This window comes from Eptesicus fuscus, chromosome 7 (genome assembly GCF_027574615.1).
Source record: "Eptesicus fuscus isolate TK198812 chromosome 7, DD_ASM_mEF_20220401, whole genome shotgun sequence".
NCBI classification, from domain to species: domain Eukaryota; kingdom Metazoa; phylum Chordata; class Mammalia; order Chiroptera; family Vespertilionidae; genus Eptesicus; species Eptesicus fuscus.
The window spans coordinates 101,652,491-101,676,769 of record NC_072479.1 but is presented as its reverse complement, the minus strand read 5'-3'; the positions used below and the strand labels follow the sequence as shown (position 1 = coordinate 101,676,769).

Genomic DNA, 24,279 nt, shown 5'->3' with positions numbered 1-24,279 from the left:
AGGGGTACCTGATTCTCTCACTTTAGCTTTTTTTTTTTTAATTGTGTAATTCCATTTATGTGAAACTTCCAGAATAGGCAAATCCATAGACAGAAAGTAGACTAGAATGTGCCAGGGCCTGCGGGAGAGACTGCTAAGGGTAAGGGGTCTCCTTTTGGGGTGTTGGAAATATTCTGGAATTAGAGGTCATGGGGGGATGGTTGCACAACATTGTCAAAGAACGAAATACCCTTGAATTGTACACTTGCATATGGCCAAAATGGTGAACTTCGTTATGTGAATTTTATCTCAAAATTAAAAAAATAAAACACAGTACTGATTCTAACATGTACATTTCTTTATCACAAAAGAAAAAAACAGTAAATGACAGCGTCAGGGGCAAGGGATGATCAGTCATGTCACAGGAGGGGGGAAGCCGGACGTCTGGAATCCTGGAGATACGGGGAGTGGGGAGACTGGAGGGAACTGGGGGAGCAAGCCTGCTCCACCTGGGCATTCACCGGATCGTGTACTTGTCCCACTTCTTCTCGGGGTCGTAGGGTTCCCAGCGGCTGGCGGGGAAGATGTGCTTGTTCTTCTCGTACCAGCTCCTTAGCACCACCTTGCCTGCATGTGACTCGTCCTTCTCCACAGTGGCGTCACTGAGCAGCCGCACATCATCATGAACGTCGAAATTAAAGAGTGGGCCACTCTTCCCTCGGGCCTTGGTGACGATGAAATCGTAGAAGCTGTGGTGGTGGGGTATGATTAGGTCCTCCTTGATGTACATGAGCTGCTCCACCCCTGCTGACCTGAGCTCGCTGAAGTCTTTGCGCAGGATCTCCAGCGCCTTCTGCAGGAACTGCTGCATGGTGTTGCCTTTTTTCATCTTGACTGTCCGGCGGTGCCCGGAGCCATCCCAGTAACTGAAGGTGATTTCAATCTCCTCACTCTTGATCTTCTCCTGCTTGGCTTCCCACTCCTGCCGCAGCTCTTCCCGGAGCCGATTCTCCTCTTCCTCGCGGTCGCGGTCAGGCAAAAAGCTTGTGTCCACATCTGGGTTCTTCCCCAATTTCCTCTTCTTTGTGGCGATCTCTTCCCTTTCCAGCTCCTCCTCATCCAGGGCCACCTCCTCCTGCTCCTCGCTCACCTCCTCCTCTTCACCCACAGTGAAGGACAGGCAGGAGATCTTCCGCTTGGCCTCCTTTTTGCGCTCCTTCTCCCGCAGCTTCTCCAGCTTCAGCTGCAGCTCCTTCGACTGCTCCTTCTTGGCCAGCTGCTTCTCTCGTTCCTTCACCAGTGCCTCCTGCTTGGCCTTCATGTCATTCAGGGTCACCAGTCCCACGGTGCTGGACTTGAGCTCGGCCTCTACGGCATCGTAGTGCGCAGAGAACTTCTTGTCAATGTTGGATTTCATTATGTTCTCCTCGGCGATCCGCTGCTTCATCTGCTCCATTTGCTCGCGCTGCTTCTCCCGCTTCTTCATCAGGTGCATGGCGCGGCCCGCCTCGCTCGCGGCGCCCTTGTACTGAGCCATGGCGGCAGCGGTGACAGAGGCGGCAGCGGCGACGGAGGCGGCAGAGGCAGCGGAGGCGGTAGCGGCGACGGCGGCGGTGGGGCCGCGGCGACAGCAGGGACCACTGCCCGGTAGAGTAAATGGCTGCGGCGACCGCGGCGTACGTGCAGTCAGCTGACGTCGGCGCCGTGACGTCGACTACTAGAGACACGCAGGCGCAAGCGCCCCGCCCCGCCCCGCCCCCTCTCACGTTAGCTTTTTAAAGTGAACCACGGGGCGGAAGGGAAGTCCTAGAGCTCAGACATGTTCAATCTCCGCCAGGTTTCCTCTGGAACGTTTCCTGAGAGTACCTTTCCAAAGGAGGGAGACATTTGAGAAAGAAAAGTTTACAGGACACACACAGAAAGCTTTTTGTTAACTTATAGTATCAAACAGCACATTCAGCTTTATAGCAACAGAAAAGAAACATTAAATTAAGCTAGGTTTTAAATCATTTGACTTTTTGACAAGTTGAAATTACTTTTAAAGAATGTCATTTTAATATTTTATATTATTTCATATTGATTTCAGAGAGGAAAGGAGAGAGAAATTTTAAAAAAAGCCCCGCTGCGTGGCTCAGTGGTTGAGCATTGACCTATGAACCAGGAGGTCAAGATTTGATTCATGGTCAGGGCACATGCCTGGGTTGCGGGCTCTTTCCCCAGTGTGGGGGGTGCAGGAGGCAGCCAATCAATGATATGATTCTCTCTCGTCATTGATGTTTCTATCTTTCTCTCTCTCCCTTTCTCTCTGAAATCAATAAAATACGTATTTTTTTTAATTCAAGCTTTGAAAGTACCATTTGTTACAAAAGATACTTGCTCATTGTCATTCACTCACTAACTGTATATTGAATGCTAAGTGATAAAGAATAGACAGGGAAACTGATTTCTGCTCTCCAAGTATGTGTACACTAATTAAGAGAAAAGACTATTATTTATGAAGAATGAAAGAGCAAATGATTATACAGTCAGTAGTGTGGTCTTGGATTGTAGGGTTCCAGAGATAGAAGAGGAAAGGGTAACCTGAAGGACAGCGTGTTAGAAGCTGGGATTTGGAAACAAACAAGAGACCAACCAAACAAGCAGAATTGTTCAGTGTGGGGTACTGGGAAATAAGAGCTTTTTTTCATCTTACACTTCTTAAACCACAGAACTGCTTCCCTGAATAAACGAAGATAAAGTCATCAAGAGCAGATTTTTTATATTCTGCAAGGCCATTTAAGAAATGGCTTCTTTTATAGAAATAGAATGTTTATTGACTTCAGGTAAATCAACCCCTGGAGAGAACAGACTTACAGTGTAAACACAACCAAAGCCTCGAAAGAAAGAAAGAAAGAAAGAAAGAAAGAAAGAAAGAAAGAAAGAAAGAAAGAAAGAAAGAAAGAAAAGAAATGACTTCTTTTAGAATACAAATATAAATACATACTTTTTTGTCCTGGAGAAGGGAAATTTTTATTGAGAAAAACTGAGCATCTCCTAGAGATTCCCTTGTATGCCGAGCTCTGGCGAGGGGCTGGACTAATGTGTATAGGAGTCCAGGGCCTTTTGGTAAGTGGAGGGGGGGAATAAAACTCCCAAGAGTTGAAATTCAGAAAATCTTTCTAGGTTAAGCTGAGAAGCCCCCTGCCCCAGACCAGGAGAATTTACCAAGAGGTGGGCATTAGGGTTATAAACCAGGGCTCAACACAAGAGCCTACAGTTCTGTGAGGGGGACTGGTTTTAAAATGGCATGTGGCTTGGGCTAGACACCTCCCTAGGTCCAGCCACTCTAATAGGTCCTGCTTTGGAGAACAGTAGCCGAGCATGTGAACTAAAAGCTGTAACCTTGGAGCCTAACTTTGGGGCAGCGCCGCATTGTTCGGTGCCCACTGAACCTTTCTAGGTCAGGGTTCCATTTGTCGTCAGTGACCAAAGCGTGAGGGCTTTCCAGTTCTCCCTCTCCTCCAGACTGTGGAAATTGCTATGGACCCTTATGCTAAGAGGGTGGGAGGGGCTCAAAAGAAAGTTTTTATTGTCATGACTCTTGGTTGCAAGCCACAGAAACTCAAACTAGCAAATGCAAGACAGGAATTCATTGGCTCATGAAATGGCAAAATCCAGGAGAGCTGGCTTTAGCCACAGGTGGAGCCAAGACTCAAAGCACATCATCAGGTCTTGTTCTCCCCCTCCATGTCCTGCTCCGCCCATCTCCGTGCTGCTCTTGTTCTTAGGCTGTCCCTACACCAGGCGTCCTCCAACCACGGCCCGCGGGCCACAGGCGGGTGTTTTTGCCGTTCTGGTTTTTTACTTCAAAATAAGATATGTGCAGTGTGCATAGGAATCTGTTCATAGTGTTTTTAAACTATAGTCCGGCCCTCCAGCGGTCTGAGGGACAGTGAACTGGCCCCCTGTTTAAAAAGTTTGAGGACCCCGGCCTACACAGTCGCCAAGGTGCTACTTACAGCTCGAGGCTTACATCCCCCCCAAGTCAGGTCCTGCATAGATTATTCATTCTGTGGAAATAAACAAAGACCACCAAATGAGAACAGAAGGTATTTATTTAGTTTGCTGCAACAAGAGTATCAGTGACCTTCATTTTCATTTGGTAGAGACTCAGTCAGGCCGAGGATTAGCAAAGTTTGAAGTGGAAAAATAAAGGTTCCAGGCATGCTCTGATGGAATGTTGTTGGCATGGGAAGCTGGAGGGGTAATCTATTAGAGACACAGTAAAATGGGTAAAGGAACTAACACTGGCATCAGGGAGACATTTTAGAAAAACAGTTATAATAATAATTCAATTCCGAGATGATGAAGAATCGGACTGGGGTGGTAGCAATCAGGACCCCAGGCTTCTCTTTCTGCTTGACATTCTAGCTCTTGGCTTCCATCCTCATTGTCAGTTCATGGCTTCAGTGGTGCCTAGAACTCTAGCCAGAGAAACCAAGTTGGGGAGGCAAGATGAAAATTGGGACAAAAAACAGGTTCCTTCCAGCAGAGCCATCTCCTATAAATCGGCCCTCTCACACAACACTGTTGCTTACATCGCATTGGCCTGAACTTAGACACATGGTCATATCTATATGCAAAGAAGGGAAATAACCTTTTGTTCTAGACAGCAATATGCCCAGCTAAAATTCAGAGTTCTGTAAGTAAGGAGGAAAAGAAGAATGGTTGTTGGGTAAGCAATTAGCATTCTCCACCACAAACATTATTTTAATTTCCTCAGCAATAACAAACTTATTAAATGTCTATTATATATTATGCAGGTATGTCAGGCATTTTGTACTTGTCCCAGTGGAGCTGGTTGAGGAATGTATCAGTTAGAATGGCTTGAACCTCTAGTAACAAAAAACGCCAACTCAAAGTAACTTAAACAATGAGGAAATATGCTATCTTATATAATAAAAAGTCCAGAAGTCAACTAGCTCCACAGTTAATTCAGCAACTCTATGATGTTATCACAGACTCAGGTTTTCTTTATTTCTCTCCAATTTCCCATTCTCAGTGTGCTGGTTTTGTTCTCCAGAAGCTCCAGTCATGGTAAAAGATGGCTACAGAAGTTCTACCTTCACCTCCTAAAATGACATCTAGAAAAAAGATGAGGCATTCTTTTTGGAGCAAGGAACCAGCTCATGTGGCTCATGGGTTGGCTGGCAGATCTAAGATGGCTTCACCCATATATCTGGGACCTTGGCAGGGATCTGTGAAGGGTAGGACTTCTCTCTGTCATCATGCAGCAGTCTAGCCTGAGCTTCTTTCTTTACAACGCAGCTGGGTTCCAAGAGGGCAAGTGCGTATCAAGCCTCTGCTTGCCTCATGCTTGCTAATGCTCTATTGGCAAAGCAAGTCATGCACTAAACCCAGAGTCATTGTGGGAGGGGATTACCCAGGTGTTTGAGTACTGGGAGGCATGGTTCCTCGGGGTCATCAGTATAACCAGTTACAGTAAAACGGTCTTCTATGTTGAGTCCATTGGGGATAGGAAGAGTATATCTTCAAGAGATTACAGTATGGTCAGGGACATTTAAGACACAGAATCTTGGGAAGTAAAATAGCAACACAGGATTTAAAACCTATATAATAAAAGCATAGTATGCAAAGTTTCCCCTCAACTGGGAGTTTGTCTGGGAGTTTGACCAGGGGGCGGGTGGCCAGGGGAAGGGAGGGAGTACCTGGCTAGCAGCCAGCAGCTGCTAGAGACCCTACCAGTGCACAAAGTTCGTGCACTGGACCTCTAGTATTTAAATAACATTTTTAAGACTATGTAAGTCTTAAGGCAGGCAAAGAAAGGGGTTTCAGCTGGTGAAGGCAAGTTGGATTTTTCCCAAGAGATCTCACATGGTGTGAATGTTCCATGCCTCAGGGTCAGGCCTTCACCCTTGGTCTTCAGTATGTTTAGTCCCTCAGTATTGATTAATTTATGGAAAGATGCCTTAGTGTGACTAAGCACACTAGGAGAGTATACCTGAACACCAGTAACACTGAGGAATAAAATATAATGTCAAGCAGACCAGATGTAAAGATTGATCTAACAACCCATTGTCTCAGTGAGCAAGTTCATATGAAATTAAAGTTGCATTTATTCTCCTTCACTCATTCATATTTTAAATGTATTATGAAATATTTAAGATGAAAAGTTTTAAAAATAATACCATCAATACTTGTGAAATGAAACATTACCAATACAATTGAAAACACCTAAATATCCTCTAGGATTGAATCTCTTTCTCACAGAATTATTCATTTTTCTAAAATAAAATAAAAGCTCATAGCACATGCCTGGAACATGGTGAGCATGAGCACTCAATAGCTGTTAGTCCTTAGGTATTTTTTAAGACTATTTTTTGGGTGGAAAGTACAGAGAGTTCCCATATATCCCTGTGTTCACACACACACAGCTTCCCCCACTGTCAACATCCCATTGTTTCTATAAATGAAACCACAGTGGCACATAATCACCCAAGTCCATAGTTTACATTAGGGTTGTCTTGGTGGTGTACATTCTATGTGTTCGGGAAATGTATAATGACATGTATCTACATTATGATACCATACAAAATAGTTTTCACTGCCCTAAAAATCCTCTGTGCTCTACCTCCCTTCCTCCCTTCAACCCCTGGAAACCATTGATCTTTTTTTTTTTTTAATTTAGGGAGCCTTTAATAGCTGGCCAGCTGACTGCTCTCTCTCCATGCAGGGAGTCCAGAGAGCAGCCCCGACCCTTTGTGCAGGACCACTTTTAAGCACATTAACTACAGCCTATTTTTGCAGAACAAGTAACCCAAGACAAAACAGTTTTTCCTAAGCAACAACAGGATCATGCCATGATGACCATGTCATTTACAGGGTCATCCTGTTCTTCAAAAAGCTGACAGTGATCTATGAAAGAAGGCCTACGTGCTGGGAAGGGGCCATGAGACCGTATCTCAAGGCCTGGCCTGGTGTCAGCACTGACAACTCTATCTGGGGCACAGTCCACGGTCTCTCTGGAATGGGCAAAAATTCCCACTCTCCAACAGTATCAGTCTGGCACTAGATAACTGGGGGTGGGGTTGGGGGGAGACACGAATCCAGGCAGCCCCGGAGGAAGGAAGGCAATGCCCACACCTAGGCCCAAGGTCACTGGGCACCGATGGACACGCATGGCATGCGTGGGCCTGGGGAGCAGCCCTCAGGGCATGTCAGCCCTCTGGGCCCTGGCAGTGTGGGATCGTGTCCACCCATTCATGGGATAGGATGCAGACAGCAGCCTCACCCAGTCTCTGACATACCAGCCTCACCCATCCTCTGACTCACCCGTCTGGTGACCAATTAGCTGGAATCCTACACCACCACAGCCCAGCCTTTCCCCGCCTCTGGGAATTGTCGGGAAATCCCTCCCTAAGTCACACTTCAGGCTGACGGAGGGTTGCTAGCGGTGCCCCTAGAACTGGGACTGCCCTGGGAGGTCCTGATACTGGGCCTGAGACCGCCATCTCTCCCAGGTCCCTGCTTCTCTTGGGTAAGTGCCCTATGGCCCTGGTCTGCAGTCCTTGGCAATTCAAGGCCACTGGGACCCTGGCTGGCAACCCAGAACTACTGAGCTCACTGGGAAGGGTTTCTGTGTCACTGGGTCACAAGCTCGGGAGAAACCGATCTGGCCTCAGGGGAGCTGCCCCCTGGCCCCACTGCCCATTCTCCTCCATAGCTGGGGTGACTCAGCCCAGCACCCATACCAGCCCCAGGCAGCTGAGAAGGGGGAGGAGCAGGCAGAGCCCCTGAATGCTCTGGAGGGAGGAGAAGCCCATAAGTGGGAGGGAAGACTTGTGTTTCACTTTCTCCACACCCTGGACAAACTGGAGAGCCAGAGAGGGGAGGGAGCCACTCTTCCTTGACCGAAGTGGGCACACCAGACAGGGCCCTGGCCTGGCCCCAGGACCAGGGACAAGGCATGTTGGGGCACAGAAAACGGGTTGTGGGCTGGGGCTGGGAATGTGGAATGGAGGCGGAGGGGTGGAATGGAGGCGGAGGGGCAGCTCACCAAAAGGCACACCCAGGGTGGGGCAGGTTGGTGCTGTACCAGCCAGGTGGGGTGCAAGGCCATGGAAGCCTGAAGGCCCTCTTGGTGCCCCCAGACAGCCATGGATCACAAGCCCCCTGTGCAGTGTGAGGGCCCTGACAAGAAGGAACAGCAGGGGACAGAGGAGGACAGCTTCCGCTCCACTGCGGAGGCCCTCAGGGCCGCGCCCACAGAGAAGCACACAGTCCGCGTGGACGACTTGTGTCCTCTCAGCTGCAACCCTGGGACCCAGGTAAGGGGGTCCCCCAGCCATGCCCGGAGCCTGCCCTCCTGGGTCAAGTACACTCAGACCTGCTCCCTTCCCCACTGGAGCTGGGCTCTGGCCATGGAGCTCAAGGGTCCCAAGTCAGGTACGTCTCCAAGGCCCCACAAGGGTCAGCCAGGGTCATCTCATCAGACCTGGGGAGCTCCTGTCTGCTCTCTTTTTATTTTTTAACTAGAGGCCCGGTGCACGAAATTCGTGCACAGGGCCTGGGGGTGGGGGGTGGGGGGAATGTGTGTGTGTTCCTCAGCCCAGCCTGCACCCTCTCCAATCTGGGATCCCACTCACAATCCAGGACTGCTGGCTCCCAATCACTCGCCAACCTGCCCGCTTGATTGCCCTTAACCCCTTCTACCTGCCAGCCTGATAACCTCCTAACCACTCCCCTGCCAGCCTGATCAACGCCTAACTGCTCCCCTGCCAGCCCGACTGCCGCTGCCACCCATGCCGGCCTGGTTGCCCCCAACTGCCCTCCCCTGCTGGCCATCTTTTGGCGGCCATCTCATATCCACATGGGAGCGGCCATCTTGTGTGTTGGAGTGATGGTCAATTTGCATATTACTTCTTTATTATATAGAAGGGTGTGTTTTTACTGATTTCAGAGAGGAAGGGAGAGGGAGAAGGAGAGAGAGATAGAAACATCAATGGTGAGAATCATAGATTGGGTGCCTCCCGCACGCCCCACACTGGGGACCAAGCCCGCAACCTGGGCATGTGCCCCGCCTGGGAATCAAACCTCCTGGTTCATAGGTTGACAGACACTCAACCATGAGCCAGGCCAGGAGGGCTCCTGTCTGCACTTTAGACCGCAGGGCAGGCCCTGGCTTCTTAGGCCTCCCCCCTACACTTAAAGCCGGCTCACCTGTGTCCCCCAGACCAGCCCACAGGGGAGGGCTGTGTCCCCCCGAGATCCTCCCAGGCCAGAGCCGGTCTCCCTCAGTCCCTGCCCCAGAGCACAGCCGCGTCCTGTTCTCCCAGAACCTCCCCCACTGCCCGAGGTGAGCCATGGCCTCTCAGGCTCTGGGGGCAGAACTATGACCCCCTCAAGCCTCCCCAGCCAGGGCCTCCTCTGCCGCCCGGTGCAGTCAGACCCCTGTGAGGTGCGGCCGCCCGCGCCAGCCTGCCCTGCCCTGCCCCCTGGCCCAGGTGTACCAGGACTACGACTGCACCCTGAACCAGACCAACATCGGGAAGAATAACAACAAGTTCTACATCATCCAGCTGCTGGAGGACGGCGGGCGCTTCGCCTGCTGGAACCGCTGGGGCCGCGTGGTGAGGGCCCGCCCACTCCCGCCTCCCCTGCCTCTCCCGGCTCAGCACAGGCCCCAGCTGCCCAGGGTCCCACCGCATACTCCGGCCCCAAGGCCACAGATGCCGACCCTCCCAGGCGCTCAGCACAGGGCCTGGCACCACGGACCAGCAGGTGCTATGGTGGCAATGCGGTGGGCACCCCCTGAAGACTGTCAATTGCAGGGAAATAATGGCCAGCACAAGCTCAGCTCCTTCCCGTCCCTGGAGGATGCAAAGAAGGACTTCGAGAAGAAATTTTGGGAGAAGACCAAGAACCGCTGGGCGGATCGGGAGCACTTCGTGGCCCAACCGGCCAAGTACACGCTCATCGACGTGCGAGGCAAAGACGACATCGAGGAGATTGTGGAGAAGGTGAGGTAGCCGCGGGGAGTGGGCGGGCCCTGGGCTGAGGGAGGGAAGGCTCCCCCCAGCCCCTGGGCTCTGCCACTGCCCGCTGTGCAAGCTCAGGCCAGACCTGCCCTCTCGCGCCTCGCGCCTCGCCTGGCCCTGCCGCAGGTGCAGACCCTCCCTGCCCAGGTGAGGACCATGGCTCAGCCCGTGCGGCCCTGCTCCCTGGACGCCGCCACACGGCGGCTCATCACCAACATCTTCAGCAAGGACATGTTCATGAACCTGGGTGAGGAACCGGGGCCGGCGGGGGGCAGGAGCCCGGGGGTGGCAGCGGCTGAACCTCCCCGCTCTCCCCGCCCCCAGACGTGAAGAAGATGCCCCTGGGGAAGCTGAGCGAGAAGCAGATCAAGCGGGGCTTCAAGGCCCTGGAGGCCCTGGAGGTGGTCCTGACAGGCCCCGCGGACGTGGCCGGCGGCCGCAGCCTGGAGGACCTGTCCTCCGACTTCTACACCGTCATTCCCCACAACTTCGGCCGCCGCAGCCCGCCCCCGCCCATCAGCTCCCTGGAGCTCCTGCAGGCCAAGAAGGACATGCTGCAGGTGAGGTGGGGGATGGGGTGGGGGGGGCGCGGGGGGGGGGTAGGTCAGGCGGGGCGGTGATCAGGGGTGGGGTCTGTGGCCCAGCAGGCAGACATGGACGGGCAGGCCAGAGGACAGAGAGCTGGGGGTTGAGCAGGTGGACAGATGCGCGGGATGGCCACGGTGCCATCCTGCGGGAGGAGGGGGATTGGGAGGTCACGTGGACGAGCGCTGGTGCCGTCCCCGCAGGTGCTGGAGGACATGGAGCTGACCCAGACCCTGCAGGCAGCCCCCAAGGAGGAGAAGGAGGTGGAGGAGGTGCCGCACCCCCTGGACCGAGACTACCAGCTCCTCAGGTGCCAGCTCCAGCTGCTGGACCCAGAGGCGCCTGAGTACAAGGTGGGCTGGGCCTCCGGAGCAGCCGAGCTAACCGTGGCACCGTCCCTCTGCCCTCTGCCCACGGCCCCTTGCCCTTGGCCTTCCTCCCTGTGTCTCTAGGGCTTGAGCTCTGAGAGCCCCGCCACTGGGGGACCAGTGAGGGTTCACCAGTGCCTCTGGCCCTTGGCACCCCGTGCCCTCTCCCCCCCCAGGTGATCCACACCTACTTGAAGCAGACCTGCGGCAGCTACAGGAGCCCGGAGCTACGGCACGTTTGGAAAGTGAACCGAGACGGGGAGGTGAGGGGAGCCCCGAAGCCCTCCCCATCCCTGCCTGGATCGGGGAGATGGAGGGCCTGGCTTAGGTGTCCCTTACTGCATCGTCTTAGCCTCTGGGACCCGTTTCCGCCGGGCCTGGGCTTGTGGGTGTGTGCATGAGGGTGTGAGTGCCCCGGGGTTCCCAGGCCTCATTCGGACCCGCGAACTGGTGGGCACAGCTCTCCTGTTCCCCCCCTCCTCCCAGGGAGACAGGTTCCAGGCCCACTCCACGCTGGGCAACCACAGGCTGCTGTGGCACAGCACCAAGGTGGCCGTGATGGCCGCCATCCTCACCAGCGGGCTCCGCATCATGCTGCACTCCGGCGGCCGCGTGGGCAAGGGCATCTACTTCGCCTCGGAGAACAGCAAGTCGGCCTGCTACGGTGAGGAGCCCTCGGCCCAGCCCTGGGCGGGCATGGGGACTGAGAGGGTGGGCCCCCGTTTGCGGAGGACCCGGGAGAGGGACCCTCGAACTGTGACTGACCAGAGCACTCAGCGGGGCCTCCTGGGGTTCAGGGGCACCTGGGGACGCTTCCTAGAGAAGGCCCTGCGGGCGGGGGAGCGTGCCAACCAGGCCTGAGTCAAGCAGCGAGGGTGGCGCAGAAGCTGGGGCGCGGCAGGTGGGACCCGGCCCAGTGTGGCCTTTTGGCAAAGCTCAGAGCAAAGGCCTGTGTGGGCGGGGCCTGGGGGCCTGGAGGATCATGGGGCTTACGACCACCTCCAGGGCCTTTCAGGAGCCCCTCGGGACTTGGATGTGGCAGGCCCTCAGTGGCTGTGGCCATGGGGAGGTGGCAGAGGCCAGAGGCTGCAGGGAGCGGTGCCCTCACCAGGCCATGGGGATGGGCACCCAGGCCGGGACGGTGGAGTGGGGAGGAGAGAATCCGTGAGGGACTTGCAGGAGCGGGTAACAGCTGTGGGGAAGGGCCCCAGGGGTCTCTAGTGACCTGCAAGTTTCTATCCAGAGGTGTCTTCACTGGGGGGACCTCACAGACTGGCTCCTCAGCCAGGCTGACCCCATCATTGAGACCACACCACCCACCCGAGACTGCAAGGCTCAAGGGCGGATGGGGCTGAAGTTCTAGGAGGTCTGAGGCTGCCAAGGCCAGGGCCACGGGGTCGAGCAGGAGGCAGAGGAGCCTAAGGAAGAGGCGGGGTGGCCGCAGGAGCCGGAGCCGGCGGTCCAGGCCGGGGGTGAGGGGTGCTAGTGGCAGAGCGGCCAGGGAGGAAAGCCCCCACCCACGTCTGTCCCTGGGAGGCCATGGCCAGCCTTGGTGAGAGCAGGAGTGAGGGGTGGGGGGGAGCGCGGCCAGGACGAGGGGTGTCTGCAGGAGGAAGAGTGGGCAGCCTTTTGCGCTGGGGTCCAGTGAGAGGAGGTACCCATGCAGCAGCGAGGGGCCCAGGGAGTCGGGCTGGGGCCGAGCTGCCCTCCTGAGCCGCCGTGTCCCCCAGTTACCACCGTGTCGTGTGGGGCCCACCGCATCGCCTACATGTTCCTGGCGGAGGTGGCCTTGGGCAGGGAGCACCACATCACGGCTGACGAGCCCGGCTTGAAGCAGCCACCCCCCGGCTTCGACAGCGTCATCGGCCGAGGCCGCACGGAGCCTGGTGAGTCCCAGGCCGCAGAGGCTGCGCGGGCCTGGGAGGGAGGGGGCGCCAAGGTCAGGGCCCAGGATGCTTTCAGGAGGAGGAGGCATCAGAGAAGGGGCTGGGAGAAGCAGGCTTCCTTCCTGCAGCCATTCCCTTTGTCATCCCACCAATCATCCCTGGGTATCCAGGAGGGCTTCAAGGAGGAGGTGTCATTGACTGAGCATCAAAAGATGAGTAGGTGGCCCTAGCCAGTGGATAGAGCATCGGCCTGCAGACTGAAGGGTCCCAGGTTCGATTCTGGTCAAGGGCACATGCCCAGGTTGCGGGCTCAATCCCCAGTAGGGGACATGCAGGAGGCAGCCGATCAATGATTCTCTGTCATCATTGGTGTTCCCATCTCCCTTCCTCTCTGAAATCAACAAAAACATTAAAAAATTAAAAAAAAAAGATGAGCAGGAGTCTCCCAGGCAAAGGAATGGAGGGGGATAGTCCAGGCAGAGGCCTGGCCTGTGCCGTGGTTTGGAGGTTGGCAGGGTGGGAAGTGTGGGCATTCCCCGTGGCAGAAGGGGAGAGCATAGGGGCGGAACGTACCCTTGAGGCCAAGGACCAGTGACCCACGGGTCACCCCTGGCCCTTGCTGTGTACGCAGATCCCACCCAGGACACGGAGCTGGAGCTGGACGGCCAGAGAGTGGCAGTGCCCCAGGGCCGGCCCACGCCCTGCCCCGAGTTCAGCCATTCCTCCTTCTCCCAGAGCGAGTACTGCATCTACCAGGAGAGCCAGTGCCGCCTGCGGTACCTGCTGGAGGTGGGCCTCTGAGCGCCGCCCTCACCCTGGGCCCTGCCAGGGACAGACTGCCGTCTGTCTTCTCGCCCACGTCACCGCCTTTCGCTCCCAAATCTCCCTTCTGTGTCCCAGACAGTGGTCCCGGCTCCCTCCATCCCCACTAGCCCTGGCCTGGCTGCGGCCCGAGTCTCGTCTGCTGAGGTGACGGGTGCGAGGGCCTGGCATCCCCGGGCTGAGTAGTTAGAGGGGCACAGGCTGAGTGAGGGTGTCGGACCCCTTAGCCGCCCGGGCCGTCCACCCAGGCCCAGCCTGTCCGTCCCAGAGGTGTGACCGCCAGTGGAGGCTGGACTGCAGGCAGCAGGTTCATTAAACACTGAGTCCGCTCACCCCAGGCTCCGACGGTCTGTGCTGCAGCCGCACGAGCCTGGGCCTCTTCCTCTCCACCGTGACCCCCACAGCCCACCCCACCCACCCTGGTCCATCTGTGGCCCCCCACCGCCCCTGCTCACTGCGCTTTCAAAGACCCTCACTATCCCCTCAGAACTGGTGGCCATCTGGGGACCCACCCGGCCATCTGTCCGCTGGCCCGCACGTGGCCAGGCAAGCCGAGCTTCGCTCCTGCCTCGGCATCAACGTGTCTCAGGTCTGCATGTTCCACACCAGCTGAGCACACACCGAGCGCCCAGCTCTGCCACGTGAACGATGCCCGTTAGCACCCGGGGGGTCACCCTACCCAGACCCGAGGGTGCGGGTGCTGTGTCTGCTTCTCCAGCTCCAATCCAACACCACAGGGGCCTTGCGTTCTCCCAGTCCCAGGCTCACACTTGCTTCTCCGTTCACAATAAGCATCTCCGTTCCCGTCAACATCAGTCTATTGACTTGTTGGCGCCATCCCACACGAAAAGGAAATTCAGAATCGCCGTGCCACGCCATGTGAGCACACGCTTCCTGAGCAGGGTGCCATGCCATGTGAGCACACGCTTCCTGAGCAGGGTGCCAAACCATTGATCTTTTTATTGTCTCCACAGTTTTGCCTTTTCCAGAATGTCATATAGGTAGAATCATACAATAGGCAGCCTTTTCGGATTGGCTCCTTTCACTTAGCAATAATGCATTCAAGGTTCTTCCATGTCTTTTCATGGGCTAGTGGCTGCTCAATCACAGTAGCCAGCAAGCCCTTCTGAACCTGGCCCTCTCCTGTCTTTCCTCCTGGCTCTGCTCCAGCCACAGGGTCTCAGGGCCTTTGCACTTGCTCTTCCCTCTGTCACTCCCTCCGATCCGGGAAGCTGTCCCAGGACACCCTGTTCAACACTCTGTTCCAGCATGCTCTCCTCCCCACGGGCACACACGCACACTCTGTCACTTTCCCTGCTTTTTCCTTTTTAGTGAGCAACCCCGGCAGACACATTTGCCCATCTCCCCCACTGTAACTCCATGAGCGCAGCACCTGCTTTGCTCATTGCTGTGCCCGTTGCTAGCAGTGCTGGAGGCGTTCAACGTTTGCCCAATGGATCTGATGACCCATCTGCGCCTGCGGCCCAAGAGACACCTGAATGGCTAGTCAGGAAGCCCCTTTCCTTACGCTCTTCTTGTAATAATTTCAGAGACATTTAGAAAGAGTAGGCGACAGCAGGCCACAATTACGGGCCCCGAGTCTCCCCACTTACACCCACTATGGAAATCAGAGCCGGACCATCCTGTGGCTGGATCTGACCAGACGGTGAGGCTTCCAAGCGCAGTGTGAGGGACAAGGAAGCCAGCTTGGAAGGAATGGAGAACGGGCCCAGAATGGAGAATGGTTAGAAACAGGTCTCATCACCTGGCCGGCTCGGTGACGGAGCAGCGACCTATGAACTAGAGGTCAGGGTTCAAGTCCTAGTCGGGGCACAGGCCGGGGTTCCGGCTCCATCCCCAGCGGAGGGCAGCTGATGGGTGCATCTCTCATCATTGATGCTTCTCTCTCTCTCCCTTCCTCTCTGAAACCAATAAAAAACATATATTTAAAAATAAAATCAAAACAAGACTTATCCCTTCACCTTTTCTGTCTGAAGACCGCCTTTCTAAGGGCCCGGGGCGGGCCGCCTGAGCAGCGCCGAGTTCCGGCTTAAAGGCGGCGGAGGGGCCTCCCGAGGCGGCGCCATTGGACGGCGGTCGGGACCCCGGCGGCTACCTCAGGAGGGGTCCCCCCACACTGGGTTCTTTGTGGGTCCGCTGTGCTCCGCCCCGGCAGTGCACACATTCTGCTGAGGACAGGCTCGTTCGTGGGAACCGGGTGGAGCAGAGGGCTTTAACCCAGCCGGGACCTCGCGGCCTGCCGCCTCCGGCAAGAACGGCGCACCCGTCATGGCTGCCGGCGACAGCGCGGCGGAAGGCAGCCGACAGGAAATGGCGCCGGGGCAGGCCCAGCGCTGCGGGGCCAGAGAGCCAGCCAGGGACCTTTCAGCCCCTCCGGGCTCCTGGCACTTGCAGACCCTGAAACTTGACGACTGGAACATGGAGGGCCGTTATTCTCTTTGCAAAGCATTTGCAAAAGCAAGCCCCGCTATCGCCCCGGCGGTCGAACTGGGCAAAACCCTCTATTCTTCAAAGAGAATGCGTTACGCATACTGCGCATCTTCGCAACAGTGGGCCGGCTAACGACGCAAAGAATGTTACGTCGCGCCGGAGGCTCTTCCCACCTTCCCGCCCCACGTTCTAGTTCTGGCGGCGCGAGAACGCTACGCCCGCTCCGTATTTTGTTTTCCCCTTCTACCGACCGCAAAGTGCGCCCATCTTCGCAAGTGGCGTAACATGCTTCCAAGAATACCCGTAGTACCGCGCGAAGCCCGGGGGCTATTCCGCCACGCTATTTACGTAGCGCCTCCGACCTACGTAGCGTTAAGCTGGAGCAGTCTCAGCGCCGGCCGCCATTTTGTGCAGTCGCCGGGAAGGAAGGAGACGCCTAAACCGCGGCCCTGCCGGGTTTGAGCGTAGCCAAACCTACCCACTGACTTTATAACCCCGATTCTCTGTGTTTTGCTACCGTCTCCGACGAGAGAGGCGGCGACGGTGGCGTCTGCGACGGGAGATAGCGCGTCGGAGCGAGAGAGCGCCGCGCCTGCCGCCGCCCCAACAGCGGAGGCGCCGCCGCCATCGGTCGTCACCAGACCGGAGCCGCAGGCCCTCCCGAGCGCGGCCATCCGTGCCCCGCTCCCAGACCTCTATCCATTTGGGACCATGCGCGGAGGCGGCTTTGGGGACCGGGACCGGGACCGGGACCGCGGAGGGTAAGGGGGGAGGAGAAGAGGAAAGGCCTGTGGGAGCTGGGGGTGGCGGGGACGCTTCCTCTGGGGACCCCCGGCCTTGGAGCAACGCTCCCGGCTCCGGGAAGCGAGGCGCTCGGGACATAATAGCGACCTAGGGCACGGGCCTCTGGGTGCGCCTGGGCCCCGGGGCCGCTGATGGCCGGGCAGAGGGGGTGGCCTGGCGGCGCCCCAGCGCCCTGCGGACGGCCGCCGGGCAGCGGAGGGGCGGCCTGGGCCTTCCCATTGGGGGAAGCCGTTTGGTCTCTCCGGGCCTCGGCGCTCCCCGGTGGAACGGCTGCTCTTGTTGAGAATGGAAGGAGGTCTCGAAGTTCAGCCTAGGAAGATCTTAACGCGAAATGGCTTCTCGTGTTATTTGTCGCCAGAGGAAACTTAACGGGACGGGAAACCTGGTCTGAAGCCAGAGGCGCTCTTCTAGTGTTCGCATCGCCATTAGCCGCGTTTAAATCATTGGAAGGACGCACATTGGAATATAAAGCAATGGACTTGCCATCTAATGGCGTGTTTGCGAAGGGAGGGGTTTTGTTGGGTCTTTGTGGTTGTTTTTTTCCCCTTCCATGTTTCGGTCGTTACGTTCTGTAATTGGACCGGAGCATTCATTTCTCGGCCTAGCTGGAAAGTTTTGGATGTGACGCCACGGTGACAGGGCTGGAAGTGAGCAGGTTTAGAACTGAAGGCCTCCCAGGTACTGAAATTCAAATCTTAAAAGTTGGCTAAACGAGAAAGTCGCGTAAGAGAGAGATCTGTGCTGTTTCTTTTTTGCAATAAAAGTTGCCTTTCCTTTGCCATGTCCTCTGGAATTGAGATGGCTGCTTGTAATTGCCGCTCTGCAGTAGGTGTTGGGTTCATTGTTTTCTCCAAACTTGTCTTTTGTGGTTCAGATACACGAGTATCAGGTCTACCAGTCACAAGCACCTCAATGATCACGTAATTTAAAAAATACAAAAAGGATTGTTTTGCTTTATGCCTTGTTAGGAAGGAAAACACTTGACCGTAGAAGTTTGGAGGACTAGAAGTGAGCCGTTTGCTACGTGTTTCAGAGTGGAGCTAAGTTTAGAAGGGAATCAGGACAACCTTAGGAAAAAGAAAATTACCTACTGAAGTTAAACGGTCCAGTAATCCCTCTCAGGCTTTATACCCTAAGCCCTAAGGCCTAGAGGAATGCTTGTACATCTGCTCCAGCATTCATGTACAAAGAAGTTTGTACCAGCATCATTCATGACAATATTGGAAATAAATGTCTGGATAAATTGTGGGTATTCATACAGTAGAATTCAAGAGTAAAAAAAGCAAGATATGGTAGGGTAATGCGTATAAGGATACCTACAAATATGGCAAGACTATAAAAAGGAAGGGAATGTTTAAAATTCGAGGTAGTTATGCTGGGTGTTGTAAATTTGAAATAGGCATACAGAGTCTACTAAGGTACAGGTAAATGTTCTATTGCCTGTTTACTTAATATTTCATTGCATCATATATATTCTTTAGTAATAAAATTTGAAAAGTGAATTGCTGATCCATAGTTTATCCCATATTGGCACTTTAGTATCAGAAGCATTTTTAAACGCTTTAAAAATTACTCATTTCAAGCAAAGTGACACTCAAAATATGTGCCCTAACTACACTTACTATGAAAAAAATTTTTAAGCAAAAGCAAAGTTTATTGAGAGACAGACTCCCTCTAGGATGGAGGGGACCCAAGTGGGTTGCCCACTATGAATTTTTTTTTAATGTTTTGAATTGCTATTGTTTTGTCCTTAACTGTGTTACAGAGCTGAAATGGATTATTATTTTCAAAGGGGAATGAGTGAGGTCAGTGTACTTTTACAGTCCAAAGTGTGCATTGTTCACTTTAACTAGCATGATTTTGCATGTTGGTATGTAGAGCCAAATTAAACTGTTAATAACTCAGTAAAGCATTTAAGGAGCAGCATAGTATGCCACATGCATCTTTAAAAGATGGTATGAATTTGCTATGAAATTCTGCAAAGGTAAATGGCTCTCTTGAATAGATATTGAAATCAGCATTAATTATAAAGGTAGAAGACAGCATATTTAAAGAACCCCATGTTTCAAATTGCATCATTAGTGTAGAATGGTATGTCTTGGATAATTAGCCAAGGCATTAAGGAGAAAGGAAAAAACATTTTTATTTAATAAAATAAGGGGTTCTTTTTTATAAACCTTAACAGGAACCTTACTGTTGAAAAGTTGTTCTAATTCGTTACTTTAAGTCACAGGCGTCCTCAAACTACGGCCCACGGGCCACATGCGGGTGTTTTTGCCGTTTTGTTTTTTTACTTCAAAATAAGATATGTGCAGTGTGCATAGGAATTTGTTCATAGTTTTTTTTAAACTATAGTCCGGCCCTCCAACGGTCTGAGGGACAGTGAACTGGCCCCCTGTTTAAAAAGTGTGAGGACCCCTGGGAGATCTCGGTTGCATTGGAATGCAGGAGCAGCAGCAGCATTGAAATGGCACCTTCTAGGAACCACATGAATTATGTAAACTGTACTGACAATCTCTAAAAGTTGGTCTTTGCTCATTGTTACTTTCTTTGCAAGACTGTTTAGAGACTTGGCTTTTCTGTTGCTAAAACTGTGTTGGTTGTTTCATTTACAAATGTGTGTGGGGGCTGATCCAGGTGGTTTTTGGACCTGAGGGCATATTGAAAATGTCAGATGTTTTACCTTTGATGTATGTATCTGTATGCATTATGCTTTTCCTGTGTTGGTTCCTGGTTTCTCTTGCCAGCTGAGCAGTAGTGTAAATGAAATTGACTCAGTTCTGCCTATTGGAACGTAGATATTCCAAGAAAATTTCCTGCCAACAATCTTTATATATATTTGTATTTAGAGAAATGTCTAGCTAGGTCTCTAAGTCACAGTTTCAAGAATTGCTTGAAATCCAGGAAACTAAGGCCCTTTAAAATAGTCAGTACAACCTGTCACAGTCTTACCCTTAACTTAAGCTTAAACTAATGTCTTCCCTTACCTACTTGTCTGAATATTAATTATAAAAGAGTAGAGACTTCTGTTTTTTCACTTTAGTATCTTGACCTCTTAAAACAGTACCTGGTATATAGAGGATACCCAGTAAGTATTGATTGAATGCTAACTTGTACCGAGTGCTTACTATACCAGATACTGTTTTAAGCATTTTACCAACTCATTTAATCTTTACAGCAACTTCTGAAATAAGTGGTATTTCTATTTTGCATAAGAAACCGAGGGACAGAGAAGTTAAATAATTTGCTCAAAATCATCTTGTAATTGGCAGAATTAAAATTCAGACTTTTTTGGATTTCAGAATCTGGTTGAAATCCTCATGATATATTAATAATTTTTAATTTTTCACCTATTATAACTATACCATATCTTTTGCATGTTTTATGGCACCTAAAGTGTATTTCTTTTAAAATATTAACAGCTAAATTTTTGGTATTTCCAGATTTGGAGCACGAGGTGGTGGTGGCCTTCCCCTGAAGAAATTTGGTAATCCTGGGGAGCGTTTACGTAAGAAGAAGTGGGATTTGAGTGAGCTCCCCAAGTTTGAGAAGAACTTTTATGTGGAACATCCAGAAGTGGCAAGACTGACTCCAGTGAGTTGGGGGGGGGGGGGTGTTTATACTTATTTATTTACCTTTTTTATACACAATAATGAACCAAGTAAACATAGTAGCCAGAATTTACACATACATTGCTATTGCTGTTATATGTTTTATTCTAGTGCAGTGGTACTTCCTTAGATTCTTATTAAAACTACTAGTACTCATAAAAGAAACTAGTTTCAATATGTACTTTTGTATTGATTGCTTGGTTCTCATTTTGTTGGGTATGCTTTCAACCAATTTGTCATATATGGTTTTATCTGTATATGAGGTCATGTTTTTTTATCTATGAAGTAAGTTAAATAAATTTAAAATATTAGCATTGTGTACTCCTGGTTTTTAATCTCATTACTAGAGGCCTGGTGCATGGATTCGTGCACCGGTGGGGTCCCTTGGCCTGGCCTGGGGGATCGGCCGAAACCGTCTCGCCGACATCCCATGAGGGGTCTCATTGCAAGAGGGTGCAGGCCAGGCCGAGGGACCCCCACCGGTGCACAGTCTAGGCCCGGGAGGGACTGCGGGAGGGCTCCAGGGTGTGTCTGGCCTGTCTCACCAAGTCCTGATAGGCCAGACCCCAGCAGCAAGCTAACCTACCAGTTGGAGCGTCTGCCCCCTGGTGGTCAGTGCACGTCATAGCGACTGGTCGAACGGTCAGACCCTTAGCATATTAGGCTTTTATTGGATAGGATAGGATAGGATAGGATAGGATAGGATAGGATAGGATAGGATAGGATAGGATAGGATTACATTTTGTCCCTCTTCCTAGTTCTGATTTTGGGCAAGCTACTTAACATTTCTGAGTATCTGTTTTCTTATGTGGAAAGTGGAACTCTTATCACCTACTTTATTGACTCACAAAGTTGGGTGTCTCCTCACTCGTTTTCCATTTTAATTTCAAATTGGATGATAATTGTTCAACTAGATGCTATATAAGGTTTTTTGCATGTTTAAAATAACTTGTTTATTAATTTGTCTTCCTTCACGTTCTTCCATAGTATGAGGTTGATGAACTCCGCCGTAAGAAGGAGATTACAGTGAGAGGGGGAGATGTTTGTCCTAAACCTGTTTTTGCCTTCCATCATGCTAACTTCCCACGTAAGTATTCTCACCAGGATCTTCATTGTTAATTTGGGTTGAATGGTAAACATGGGTAATAGATAGTTTAAAGGTTTTGAACCATACTCGTGACTTGGTTGAAAACCCAAGTAGAATACTTTCACCAAGGTAATCATGGCCCGGTGGCATGGCTCAGTGCTTGAGCGTCGACCTATGAACTAGTGCAGATCAATGATTCTCTCTCATCATTAATGTTTCTACCTCCCTCTCCCTTCTCTGAAATAAATTTAAAAATGTTTTTAAAGTAATTATGTAATTTTTTTTACTTTTTAAAACCTCAAGGCCAGAAGTAAATAATATATTGTTACAGAGGAGGGTTTTTTTAATGCTCATCTACTTTCTGATGTATAGCTTTTTTTTAGAGTTTCCTCTTCCCCTAGGGCAGTGATTTTCAGCCTCTTTCTTCTCATGGCACACATAAACTAATTATTAAAATTCCGTGGCACACCAAAAATACATACATTTTCTGCTAAGCTGACAAAAAAGGTGTACTTTTGACTCATTCACACTGGACGGCTATTGTGTTGGCTGTTGTCATGTTTTTATTTGACAATCTAAGGAAAAAGAGGTCAGTATCCCTGACTAGATAGTCAGGTATTGCGTGTTTTAAAAATTCTTGTGGAACACCAGTTGAAAATCACTGCCCTAGGGGTTTTGCCTCTACCTGTTAAAAAAAAAAATAGCAGAATGGAATTGCTTTCTAGCTGGATATAATTTGAATTTGGCAAACAATAAGTGATTACCATGTATCAGTGCCTTGTTAAGATACTTGAGGGCAGTGGTTTCAAGTTTTTGAAGGGAAAGGTAAATGACTCTGGTAGCAGCTCTCTGAAAGGTAGTAGTTGGCAAATCAGGGATATAGTAATTAAAGAAAAAAAACACCTCTCATGGAGAGAGGTAAAGCTGAGTAAATTTTGCCAAAAATGGTGCTTTAGAATTTTTTGGTCCTAGCTGGTTTGGCTCAGTGGATAGAGCGTCAGCCCGTGGACTGAAGGGTCCAGGGTGCGATTCCAGTCAAGGGCACATGCCCGGGTTGCGGCTTGATCCCCCAGTAGAGGGCCTGCAGGCGGCAGCCAATCGATGATTCCCTCTCATCATTGATGTTTCTATCTCTCCCCCTTTCCCTTCCTCTCTGAAATCAATAAAAATATATTTTAAAAGAAAGAGTTCTTTTAGCTGTGTGCTTCCTTTTACTAACAGCGTTAATATTTATCCTCTTACAGAGTATGTAATGGATGTATTGATGGATCAGCATTTCACAGAACCAACTCCGATTCAGTGTCAGGGATTTCCATTGGCTCTCAGTGGCCGGGATATGGTGGGCATTGCTCAGACTGGCTCTGGGAAGACATTAGCGGTACGTACCAACATGAGAAGATTTTTAACATTGTGGTGACTTATTTTGCTATTCTAAATATCCATATATTTTTTTCAGTTCTTTATAAAATTTTAATTTATATTGCGTAACATTGTTCATATTAACCATCAGCCATACTTTAGCTTTATTAGCTATATGAAATAGATGGAAGCATTTTGTGTTTAAATTTGCATTGCACATTTTTGTCACAGTTGTACTGTTTTCCTAGTTCGACATTATCAATTACTGTGATAATTTAGAACTGCTAAGATAATGGCTCAGTTTTCTTACAAGACTGTCATTCTTTTCCCTCCCCTCAGTATTTGCTGCCTGCAATTGTTCATATTAACCATCAGCCATACTTGGAAAGGGGAGATGGTCCAATCGTAAGTGTGTTTCAGTTTGCTTATAATTCTAAGAATAACTAATTATTATTGTGTTTAGGCACTGTGCTTTACATACTTTTTCGGATTTCATTCTCATCTCTACCCTTCATATCTGGAAGTGATATTATCCCCATCTTACTGATAAATTTTAGACAGTGCAATTCAATGACCTGTCCAAGGTCATACAGCTATAAACAGTTGGCCTTGAATTTGAATCAATATTACTCCTAACCACTGTGCATATTACCTTCATATATAAGCATTAGTTCAAGTGCAGTTCGTAATTGCTCAGTGATTCTCTGGGGGATACTAAAGAGCAGTGAAACGAGGTTCCTGCTCTGGATGTAAGTCAGGTTTGGGATGTATATTCTTTGTGGCTAAGTAACATTTTCGTTAATATTTATAGGGCAGCATGGTTTTCTGTTTTGATTCTTTTCACTGCAGCTGTTTCCTATAAGTTCAAGTAGTGGTCTTTAACCATTTTGAAAACATTTGTATTTGTTGTTTTTTTTTAAAATGTTTTTATTGATTTTTAGAGAGAGAAAGGGAAAGGGAGAGAGAACCCTAGATGGGCTGCTTCCTGTACGCCCCCTACTGGGAACTGAGTCCGAAACCCAGGCACGTGTCTGGACTGGGACCTTTTGGTGCATGAGATGACGCCTAACCAACGGAGCCACACTCCATGGCTGTGCTTTTTTTTTTTTTTTTTTTTAATTGAGCTTGTACTTGCTATTAATACGTACATTGTTGCAGTATGTCTTAATATCCACAAAAGGAAATAACACATTACTTTGCATTATGTGTTATGTAATGTATTCCACGTGGCTGAGTTAGCTTTATTATCATTAGCTAGTATAAATGATGGATCAGTAAGGAGCAAGATTC

At 51.0% G+C, this 24,279-nt stretch overlaps 3 protein-coding genes across 5 annotated transcripts in view; 2 read left to right on the top strand and 1 right to left on the bottom strand.

Annotated features, from left to right (window-relative positions):
- Positions 1–316: 316 nt before the first annotated feature.
- LOC103288864 (protein FAM50A) lies at positions 317–1,658 on the bottom strand. Its single transcript, XM_028149993.2, has one exon. It carries the CDS (start codon positions 1,514–1,516, stop codon positions 497–499), a length of 1,020 nt encoding a protein of 339 aa, XP_028005794.1. The 5' UTR covers positions 1,517–1,658; the 3' UTR covers positions 317–496.
- A 5,754-nt stretch (positions 1,659–7,412) lies between these two features.
- LOC114232647 (protein mono-ADP-ribosyltransferase PARP3-like) lies at positions 7,413–14,597 on the top strand. Of its 3 annotated transcripts, none has more exons than XM_054719524.1 (11): positions 7,413–7,516; positions 8,134–8,306; positions 9,483–9,608; positions 9,810–9,998; positions 10,143–10,263; positions 10,341–10,576; positions 10,805–10,954; positions 11,146–11,232; positions 11,456–11,633; positions 12,700–12,855; positions 13,487–14,597. In XM_054719524.1, exons 2-11 carry the CDS (start codon positions 8,136–8,138, stop codon positions 13,654–13,656), a joined length of 1,584 nt encoding a protein of 527 aa, XP_054575499.1. In that variant the 5' UTR covers positions 7,413–7,516; positions 8,134–8,135; the 3' UTR covers positions 13,657–14,597. The 3 variants fall into 3 exon arrangements, with proteins under 3 accessions (XP_054575499.1, XP_054575498.1, XP_054575500.1); XM_054719523.1 differs by having other exon boundaries at positions 8,130–8,306; XM_054719525.1 differs by lacking the exon at positions 7,413–7,516 and adding an exon at positions 7,533–7,943 and having other exon boundaries at positions 8,130–8,306.
- A 2,006-nt stretch (positions 14,598–16,603) lies between these two features.
- DDX17 (DEAD-box helicase 17) overlaps positions 16,604–24,279 on the top strand; it is a 19,400-nt gene continuing 11,724 nt past the window's right edge. Inside the window, exons 1-5 of the mRNA XM_008144622.3 lie at positions 16,604–16,889; positions 20,376–20,526; positions 21,531–21,630; positions 22,875–23,008; positions 23,329–23,394. Of these exons, the coding sequence (XP_008142844.1) occupies positions 16,840–16,889; positions 20,376–20,526; positions 21,531–21,630; positions 22,875–23,008; positions 23,329–23,394 (501 nt within the window). The 5' untranslated portion in view covers positions 16,604–16,839. The remainder of the gene's footprint in view (positions 16,890–20,375; positions 20,527–21,530; positions 21,631–22,874; positions 23,009–23,328; positions 23,395–24,279) is intronic.

What these genes read in the sequence shown, in the direction of transcription:
- LOC114232647 (XM_054719524.1), top strand. Translation starts at nt 8,136, where the DNA reads ATGGATCACAAGCCCCCTGTGCAGTGTGAGGGCCCTGACAAGAAGGAA. An exon ending in TCGAGGAGATTGTGGAGAAG is followed by an intron (nt 9,999 to 10,142) that starts GTGAGGTAGCCG and finishes GCCCTGCCGCAG; the next exon opens with GTGCAGACCCTCCCTGCCCA. An exon ending in AAGTGAACCGAGACGGGGAG is followed by an intron (nt 11,233 to 11,455) that starts GTGAGGGGAGCC and finishes CCCTCCTCCCAG; the next exon opens with GGAGACAGGTTCCAGGCCCA.
- LOC103288864 (XM_028149993.2), bottom strand. Translation starts at nt 1,516, where the DNA reads ATGGCTCAGTACAAGGGCGCCGCGAGCGAGGCGGGCCGCGCCATGCAC.